Source organism: Alnus glutinosa, chromosome 1 (genome assembly GCF_958979055.1).
Source record: "Alnus glutinosa chromosome 1, dhAlnGlut1.1, whole genome shotgun sequence".
NCBI classification, from domain to species: Eukaryota; Viridiplantae; Streptophyta; class Magnoliopsida; order Fagales; family Betulaceae; genus Alnus; species Alnus glutinosa.
The window spans coordinates 13,823,296-13,833,844 of record NC_084886.1 but is presented as its reverse complement, the minus strand read 5'-3'; the positions used below and the strand labels follow the sequence as shown (position 1 = coordinate 13,833,844).

Here is a 10,549-nt window from a genome sequence, read left to right as displayed (position 1 = left end):
CATTAGGCTTGTGATTGTGATTAAAACTAAATATTATATATCATATTTTTATCATATAAATATTCCACAATGTTGACATGACAGTCTCTATTAACTCTTTTTTTTATATATATATATATATATATATATATATATATATATATATATATATATATATATATTTTTTTTTTGCACATTGATTGGTTGGGGCTGTTACTTTGTGTTGTTATATAAAAATTTAGTTTTTAACATTATTTTTTTATAAAAGAAATTAAGGGTTGGATCGTAGTTTCACATCAATGTTAATAAACTATGGTATAAAATTGTGGTGCATAACATTATTATTTTTTCCTTTTCTTTTATTACGATTCTTAATTAAGAGTTAACAATTTTGACACGACTTGCAATTAGACACGAACACGATACAAAATTATAGGGTTTGGATTTAGGTTTAGGTTTAACGTGTTCAGGTTATAAATAGGTAACATGTCAAACGGATCAACTTGCTTGACCCATGGGTTGGCTAGTCAACCCGTATTTATATATAAAAAAAAAAACAAAAAAAAAAAGGTGAAGGCTAAAACAAAACCTAATATTCTTGTTCTATCATACCTAAGTCACATTGCTTGCACCCACTTACTTTGATTTTGATATCTCTCTCTCTCTATTTATATATATATATATATATGTATACTCTGAATGTAGTTGTATAACTGATTGATGTGTATGTAGGTAAGTTTTGCTTTGTGTTTCAAAGTTTGGTGCGTTTAATTGATGTAAATTTGTTTGGTTTTAGAATTTAGTTCCTGGCTTGCTTGTTGATTTTTATATTGTTCTTAAGCTAGCTACTTCATGGAAGAATAATTGATAATTATTATTATTATTATAATTTTTAATGATTTGAATAAAGCAAGGAAGAAAAAAAAAAGAAACCGAATAAGGTTAAACGGGTCATGTTAGCTAAACGGGTCAGCCAGGTCTTGTCAGGTTACCTGGTAAATTAACGTATCATCTTCAGATTTATTTGTTTCAACCCTTTTAACTAAACGAATTATGTTTGGATTTATCCCAACAGATCAAGCAAGTTAATCAAAACTCGATACGCTAATCGTTTTGCCGCTTGTTTTAGGCCTTGTTTGGCAAAAATAACAAAAAAAATTCACTTTATTTTTACATTTTTCAGTAACATTCATCGTCAAAATATTCTTACTTTTTTCACTTTTTATATCACATCAATAATATTTTATTACTATTTAAACAAAAAAATTTACTACAGTACAAATTTTATTTTTTACTTTTTTATATAAATTCTTGGGATAATTGCACCGTTGGTCCCTGTAATATGTTATAATTATTTTTCACTCCCTATGGTTTAAAAAGTTAATGAGAGGTCCTTGTGGTATACAATAATTACGTTTTACTCCCTGGATCGATTTTCCGTCCACAATTTTGACGGAATCTGTTAGTCCTACACGTTAGCGACACGTGTCGTCATTTTATTGGCGACACGTGTCCATCTTAATAAAAAAAAATATAAATTTATTAAAAAATAAATAAATAAACTTATTTTTTTAAAAAAAAAAAAAAAAAACAAAAAAAAAAAAGAAGAAGAAAAAAGGGCAAGCTTGGGGTGGCTGGGCCACCCCCAGAGGCCGTCGGGGGTGGCGCACGGCCACCCCCAGTGGCCGGGGGTGGCCATCAATTTTAACAGAATTTGATGTCAGGGATCGATTTGTAATTATTGTATACCACAAGGATCTCCCATGCACTTTTTAAATCATAGGGAGTGAAAAATAATTATCGCATACCACAGGGACCAATGGTGCAATTATTTCTAAATTCTTTTATATTATATCACATTTATCACTTTTTACTAATTTCAAAATGGGATAATTGCACCGTTGGTCCTTGTGGTATGCCATAATTATTTCACTCCCTATAATTTAAAAAGTGCATGGAAAGTCCTGTGGTATACAATAATTACAAATCGATCCCTAGCGTCAAATTCTGTTAAAATTTTTTAACAGATTCTGTCAGATTCCACGGGTCGATGGCGACACGTGACGTTGACATGCACATCTTAATAAAATAATATAAATTTATTAAAAAAATAAATAAATAAACTATTTTTTTTAAAAAAAAAAAAGAAAAAAAAGAAAAAAAATGGGGCAAGGGGGTGGCAGCCACCCCCAAAGGAGTGGCCAGGCCACCCCCAGTGGCCGCCGAGGGAGGCGCGCAGCCACCCCTAGAAGATCTAGGGGTGGCCTGATGGCCACCCCCAAAGGCCCCATCGGGCCACCCCCAATGGCCTGGGGGTGGCCGCGCGCCACCCCCGGCGGCCTCTAGGGGTGGCGCGCAGCCACTCCCTTGCCCCATTTTTTTTTTAATTTTTTTTTAAATAAGTATATTTATTAATTTATTAATAAATTTATATTATTTTATTAAGATGTGCATGTCAGCGCCACGTGTCGCCAATAAGATGACGACACGTGGCGCTGGCGTGATATTTGACGGAATCTGTTAAAAATTTTAACAAAATTTGACGCTAGGGATCGATTTGTAATTATTGTATACCACAAGGACCTCCCATGCACTTTTTAAATCATAGAGAGTGAAAAATAATTATGACATACCACAGGAACCAACGGTATAATTATCCATTTCAAAATTAACAAACCAATATCCTGTTTTATACTAAAACATTACTTTGCAAAACAAGGCCTTTAATTACCCACCAATCCACCCTCGCGGTAAAGACGGTGCGTATAAATTAATTATCCCCCCCGCCTTGCCGCTTCCAGATTTTGCTAGCTCTCTCTGCGCGTCTTTGATAACCGTTGGGATCTCTGGCTCTCTCTGCCTGCGACCAATATGCAGGTATCCCTTCTGAATTCCTTCGAAGTTGGAACGGTTTTAATCTCCCAAACCCTCATTCCCCATTATCCCTTTTATTCTACTCGGTCTCCAATTGCTCCTCAAAACCCTAAGCTCCATCTCTCTTGCTTAGAAAATAGAACCCAAGTAATATCTTTCTTCTTTTTTTTCCTCCGTTTTCTCGGCAACCGGACAGAATCTAATTGGACTCCCTATTTCTTTGCTTTGAGCTTACATTTGCGTGAAACCCACCAAAAATTACATGAACCAATATATGGGTGACATACCTTTTTGGGATCTATTATTTTGTTTTCGACTTGGAGGAGTATCGTTCTTTGATAGTATTTAGTGTTCGACGTAGCTTAATTTGTGCTTTAAAAATCATTGCCAGACGTTTATTTATTTATTTTTCCTTTGATGCGAAGCTTTAGCGTTGAATTTTTTTAATAACTTAAAAATTGATGGGCTCGCTACTTGTAACTGTGCAGGCCAGTGATAGGTTTAACATCAATTCCCAGCTTGAGCACCTCCAAGCTAAATATGTCGGTACTGGGCATGCAGATTTGAATAGATTGTAAGGCTGTCAATCTTTTAAAAACCCATGTTTTTTTTTTTTTGTTTTTGGGGTAATGTTTATTTGTTAGTTTGTTCTTAATTTTATGTATGTTTTTGGATGTGTAGTGAATGGGCAGTGAACATTCAACGGGATAGCTACGCGTCATATGTTGGGCATTACCCGTTACTAGCGTACTTTGCTATTGCCGAAAATGAATCAATTGGGAGAGAGCGCTACAACTTCATGCAGGTTTTTTTTTCTAACTTGTTGTCTTGCAGTGTTTTATCTGGTTGACATTTCTGTTTGTAGAGAATTACCCGCATAATCATCTCTATTCTCAATTTTAAGTGGCGCTTAAAGCTTTCGTTTTGGTTGTACTTTCTTGGATTTTGCATTTTTGACATTCTGCATTTATCAGTTCTCTTGAGTCTTTTTATATATTTTAGGTTATATGTTAAAAGCTCCTATGTCAACATTTAGATATAGATACTCGTTCCATCTCAAAATAGATGCTGTGGTTTGAAATAATACGTTATTAATAAAAAGGTAAATATATAGTGATATTTCTAAAATGTCTTTTACTTTATACTAGGTATGGCGTGATTCTTTATAAGAATCTTGTTTGCTTTTCAAAAGAGATGAGGGTGATATAGGTAATTGAAGAAGCATGAACTTTCAATTTTAGAAATATTTTTATCTTTTGAGACAACTAAAAAGGCGTGTTAACTTTTTAGATTTCAGACACCATTAGGATGGTGGTATCTCTTGTATAATTTTCGTGTAAGAGGGCTTGTCCTTTTGTTCTAATAAATTATCGGTCATAAAAAAAGGTGAATGTTATCCTCTATTTTGAGATGGAGAGATTACGAGCTCTAATAAAATTTTGGGATAAATACCCCATTGGTACCTGAGTTTTACGTGTTTTTAAATTTAGTACCTCAGTTTTGTTTGGTATCATAGGTGGTACCTGAATTAAGGGTAAAAACCCATTTGGTACCTCTGTTAGATTTTCCGTCCAAATTTTAACGCCTCGCCACGTGTCAACCGCTGAGGTTGACACGTGGCACTACATAAAAAAAAATTAAAAATTAAAAATTAAAATCTTTAGAAAATGATTAAAAATAATAAAATTTTAAAAAAAAAATTAAAAAAAGAAAAAATGAGAGGGGTGGCTGAGCCACCCCCCTTGGCCACCATGGGGGTGGCCGGCCACCCCCATTTTGGCCAAGGAGGTGGCCCAGCCACCCCCTTGACCGGTCTGGGGTGGCCGAACCACCCCATAGGGGGTGGTTCGGCCACCCCACAGTTGAAAAAAAAAAAAAATAAAATAAAATTTTTGAAGGGTTTTGGCCCTAGGGGGTGGCCGAACCACCCCCTAGGGCCACGGGGGTGGATCGGCCACCCCCAGACCGGCCGGACTGGGGGTGGCCGAACCACCCCCGTGGCCCTAGGGGGTGGATCGGCCACCCCCAAGGGCCAACCCAAATTTTTTTTTTTGAAGGGTTTTGGCCCTAGGGGGTGGCCGAACCACCCCCGTGGCCCTAGGGGGTGGTTCGGCCACCCCCAAGGGCCAACCCCAAATTTTTTTTTTGAAGGGTTTTGGCCCTAGGGGGTGGCCGAACCACCCCCTAGGGCCACGGGGGTGGTTCGGCCACCCCCAGTCCGGCCGGTATGGGGGTGGCCGAACCACCCCCGTGGCCCTAGGGGGTGGTTCGGCCACCCCCTAGGGCCAAAACCCTTCAAAATTTTTTTTTTTTTTTTTTTTTTTTCAACTGTGGGGTGGCCGAACCACCCCCTATGGGGTGGTTCGGCCACCCCAGACCGGTCAGACCGGCCAAGGGGGTGGCTGGGCCACCTCCTTGGCCAAAATGGGGGTGGCAGGCCACCCCCATGGTGGCCAAGGGGGGTGGCTCAGCCACCCCTCTTCTTTTTTCTTTTTTTTAATTTTTTTTTTAAAATTTTATTATTTTTAATCATTTTCTAAAAATTTTAATTTTTAATTTTTAATTTTTTTTTATGTAGTGCCACGTGTCAACCTCAGCGGTTGACACGTGGCGAGGCGTTAAAATTTGGACGGAAAATCTAACAGAGGTACCAAATGGGTTTTTACCCTTAATTCAGGTACCAATGGGGTATTTATCCCTAAAATTTTTTAGAGGTTTTATTTTGGTTGTGATGTGACATAAAAGTGAAAGTAATTTTGAATGTTTTGTGTGTTGAGTTGTTTCTTATTGTTTTTGCTTTTTTAGCTTTTTGCTAGAGAAAAACCTTCGAGGCCCAGAACCTTATAACCATTCAAAGCTTTCACTACCTCAAAGACCCCACTCTTCTCAAAAGCTCTTTCCATCCACAGTCTCCCCAGCACAGATAGAATTGAAAGGAAGACCATCCAATTTGGACCACAAACTAAGTTGCTCTGAATAAAGGCGAGTGTAAAATTGCACAATATGCTCCCAAATTTCTGAAGAGTATGAAGATGAAATAAGGAATCAATGATGTTGTTACTTTTGTTTGAATTTGTCGCGTGATGGAAGAATTTTGTATTCTTATCTCCCTCTCTCAACCAAAGAGCCCTTGATTTTTACCTCCTGCTCACTTCTTTGTAAAGAGTAGTCATCTCCAAGTCACTAATAATTTCTGTCTTTCTCAACCTTTCAACATCAGACAAGGATCATTCTTCTGCAATAACATCAAGAACTTGGAGCTCATCCAAAAGAGCCTTTTTATGCTTCACAACATTGCCAAATACCTCTTCATTCTACTTATAAAAAAAAAAACCATTGCCAAATACCTCTTGATTCCACTTTTTCAAGCCCACTTTGAACGCTTTCAATTTACGTGCTAGAGTAAGACTAGGGGAGCCTTGAAAGCTGTAAGACATCCACCACTGCTTCACCTTTTCCACAAAGCCTTTGGATTTTGGCCACATATTCTTGAACTTAAAATACTAACTGCTCTTGAAAGCTGTGAGATTAATCAGATTTTGATGCATTTGCCTAGTTTGTTCTGTCATTGTCATATGACATATTTGGAAAAGCCGTCTATCATTGCTTGTTTGTTTGGTTTTTGTTAAGATGGGTCAGGATTTAGTGGTTTGTGATTGCGGATGAAAGAACTTACAGTTGTTAGATTGCTTTGGGTGCTGTGGGACTAGGATAAGAAATCAAAAGGGGGCCTGATCTTGAAGGAATCTGATTACTGGAACTTCCTGTGATGGGTTAAATTTGAGGTTTTGGGATTGGTTTTGATGGCTTAAAAGATGACTGAAGTATGGGAAAACTTTTTATTTTTTACAGTTTCAATGGGTATGGGTGAAGATTTTCTGGTTGCAAAGAGGCTAGGTGGCCATGCTTTTAACAAGAAAAAACACTTGATATTCTATTAATTAAAATCTAATTTTGTTTGGGTAAAATAGAGCATATTCATGGACTTCAGATTCTCAACTTGCATTTATGACCTTATAGATCTAAAAAACTCTCCTCTAAACCAGCCTAAAAGCTATAAAGGCAAACTTGACTAGCTTTCTAATAGTATCTGTCCTACAACCCACATCTAGCAAATACCGAAATAACCAAAATTTCCATGACCCAGTAAACTAAATTAATTGCTGCATGACCCATCGCTCTAGACTCAGTAAGAGAATATCTATTGTCCAACTGTTTAGCTTGACCATCAAGTTAGGCACAAGACTAAGAATGTGATCCACTGGCGAGATAATCTAAATGGGGAAGACTTGTACAATATCAATATTTGCATGGCTTCACATGGAAGAGTATACCACTTGTTGCTATCAATAAAAAAGTAAAAAAGTGCTGGCACGCACCACAATTCGTATCCATTTGTGACTTGGGAATTTTTTATGAAGCTTAGGAAGCAGTCTTAATCTTAACAACATGAAATCTAGCTGGGAATTGTTTATCAACTGTAACTGTGTCATCCAATTTTTCTTCACTTCGTTTTCCATTTAATAGAGCTGGTATTTTAGCTTCTTCAGATACAGGAAATGATTCTCCTTTATTGTTGTGAGGTTTTAGCCCTTGCATTATGCCATGTCCCTTCAAAATAGAGATTCATTTGCTCTCCCCCTCTCTCTCCTCTCATCTTCCGCAACAATTTTTGTTGTATTGTGCACGTGCATTCACACGCATATGTGTGTGTGTGTGTCAAGTTTTTGTTTGCAATGCTTTTTCCAAACTTTGTATGCAGTTTATCTTTTCATATTTCCTCATAGATGACATGATCTCTATATATAAGTTGTGTGTGTGTGTGTGTGTGTGTGTGTGTGTCAAGTTTTTGTTTGCAATGCTTTTTCCAAACTTTGTATGCAGTTTATCTTTTCATATTTCCTCATAGATGACATGATCTCTATATATAAGTTTTCAATCTAACGTCTGTGTCATCCATCAGTGCCATTGGGAGTGAATTCTCTGTTTATGTAACCTAGTAAATTTGTGCTTTTTTCTAGCATATTGGAGAAGCCTTATCTTTAATTAAATGGTCTAGCCCAAATAGTTTCTTCTGTTTGAACCATGATCACCTGCTATATCTTAGTTTATCAACCATGGGACCAAATATTTTATCTGCCTATTTATTTGTCTTGAAGTTGCTATTATTGTTTCCCATGGAAGCGTCGAAGCATTCTCATCTTTTCTGGAACTGAAGCATGAGTTATTTACATCATTCATATAGATGAGTGACAGACATGTTCATAATTTCCCATTCAAAATGTTGGCAAATGTTCTGGTTTGATCGGACAGATGATGGATCTTTTGTGATATTAAATCTTATCTAATGATATTGGATGAGGGCTTAGTGATTTTTGGAGCCTTATCAATAAATCATCTAATCCATTCTTCTTTTTGATTTTAATTGTGCAGAAAATGCTTTTGCCTTGTGGTCTCCCCCCTGAAAGAGAAGACGATTGAGAATTGTCATTTGGGCCAAATCTGAAACATGATAAACTCTCAATCTTTGCAGGCTGAGAGTCCCATATTTGTTTCCTAATTTGTGATATCTATATACGTTTTTGCTTGGAGGAACATTTGTTGTTATGTGAGACTGATGAATAGAGTACTGGTATAATCCTTATCCAACTTTTGTTTGGGCGTTTAAGATTAGTCATTATGTGAGCGCTTGGATTTTATACTCTTGATCTGGTTATGGTTTTATCTGATCTCTCATCTTCTTCTAACTTCAACTAGAGGAGGACCACATCACATTTTCAAATGAAAGAAGCTTGTGCTTGAACCAGTACACACGTTCAATCCCTTCATGTAGCCCTTTTAGATGCTACAAAACCTGAACCCTATGCATGTAAAAAAAGGCTCGCTTCTTGTTCATTGATAAATTGTGCCTTACGAGAGAAAAATATTACGAATAGAAAAGTTATAATGCAGACAAAAGTAGAAGATATACTGGTGACGATAAGAGACAAAAGATTTGAGTTCTCAAAAATGGCTCATGTAAACTCTGTAAGTGAGCCTGTGGTTGTTTATTAAGGCAGTTTGCTGCCCTTGACCTTTGTATGTGAAATATCATTGTGCCGCAATTGGTATTGAAAAACCAGTCCAACTTAACATAAACAGAATACTTAAATCTGCTAAATGGCTACCGACCTGTTTGAAATTGCGTTAAAAAGCTTAAAAAGTGATTTTAGTATACAAAAAAAATTTGATAAGAAAAATGAAGCTAGTTGGTAAAAGACTTAAGAGGTACTTTTTTGACATTTTTGCTCTAAAAAGCTTAAAACTGCATTTTGGAGGAAGTTTGAAAATGAGGTTTTTTTGAAAAAGTTTTTTCTATAAGCAAGCTTTATTTCTTAACATAACTCCAAATAGACTCTTAAGTTGTTATGATAGCAATTCGTGTTTGTGTTTAATTCAGATCGTGTCAATGTATATATATAAGACTATATAGGTCAATTATAAATCCTAACTATTTAATTATACCGATCATATTCTTCGATAACCTGTTAATTTCGTATTGAATTTAAATGTAACGTAAAAAATTGACATACCATTCACCTTCAAAGCATTTACTATACCCATTCCTAGCCTTCGACAGAAAGAAAAGCTATATACATCTACTAGCTCTTTCCACAGAACAACCACCACCGCTACAATGCCAGTTGACAAAAACCCATCTCCAAGACCCTCAAAAACCAATGACTTCAACACAAACCCTGCTCAGAACGATCCTCAGAAATCCCACCACCATCAAAACCAAGTCCCAGGCCAAACAACTCCATGCCCACATCCTCAAAACCGAAGGTCCATGTTCCACTCACTTGTCCACCACCCTCCTCTCCATCTACTCAAACCTCAAGCTCCTCTTGTATGACTCACTCCTACTCTTCAAACCCCCCCCCCCCCCCCCCCCACCCCCCCCCCAACTCTTGCTTGGAAATCCCTCATCAAATGCTATGCTTTCCATGGCCTTTCCCACCAATCCTTGGCATTCTTTGTCGAAATGCGGGCTATGGGTAAGCACCCAGACCGCTATGTGTTCCCTTCTGTGCTGAAATCTTGCACATTGCTGATGGACTTGAGGTTGGGCGAGTCGCTACATGCCTGCATTATAAGGCTTGGTATGGATTTTGACTTGTATACTGGCAATTCGCTTATGAATATGTACTCGAGATTTCAGAGCTTGGGTGAGAGTGGCAGGCAGAGGTCTAGCGTGCCTGAGATGCTTGATGGAATGCCTGAGAGAAGGTGAAAAGATGACTGTGAAAGTGATCTGGCTAGTTGTGGGGAACTGAGTGGTAGAATTGTGTCTGAGGAGTTAGAAGGTGAGGGAGGGATGCTGTACTTTGATGGAAAAGCAAAGAGACAAATAGGTAGTGGTGAGACTAAGAATCATAATAATAATTGTAACTCAAATGAATTGGTGAACAAGTATGAAGAATGGATCACGGGTATTGATCATAAACTTAACTTGAATCAAAGTAGTGATAAGTCTCCTCAAATTAGTGGAAATAGGGAGATTAATGGGCATTTCTATGGGAAAATGAATGATGTTTCTGTGGGAAAGATAGGCGTAAGGGCTTTACTAATGGATAGTGTGAGAAAGATCTTTGATATGATGCCAAAAAAGATCTTATTTCCTGGAATACTGTGATTGCAGGAAATGCACAAAATG

General features: G+C 37.3%; 1 protein-coding gene across 1 annotated transcript; it reads left to right on the top strand.

Annotated features, from left to right (window-relative positions):
- Positions 1-2,794: 2,794 nt before the first annotated feature.
- On the top strand, positions 2,795-8,554 carry LOC133873754 (uncharacterized protein At4g14342). Its single transcript, XM_062311512.1, has 4 exons — positions 2,795-2,856; positions 3,342-3,427; positions 3,535-3,658; positions 8,287-8,554. Exons 1-4 carry the CDS (start codon positions 2,851-2,853, stop codon positions 8,332-8,334), a joined length of 264 nt encoding a protein of 87 aa, XP_062167496.1. The 5' UTR covers positions 2,795-2,850; the 3' UTR covers positions 8,335-8,554.
- Positions 8,555-10,549: the final 1,995 nt, after the last annotated feature.

Excerpts from the sequence above, each read along its gene's own strand:
- LOC133873754 (XM_062311512.1), top strand. Across the intron at positions 3,428-3,534 it reads CATGCAGATTTGAATAGATT|TGAATGGGCAGTGAACATTC; the intron begins GTAAGGCTGTCA and ends TTGGATGTGTAG. Across the intron at positions 3,659-8,286 it reads AGCGCTACAACTTCATGCAG|AAAATGCTTTTGCCTTGTGG; the intron begins GTTTTTTTTTCT and ends TTAATTGTGCAG.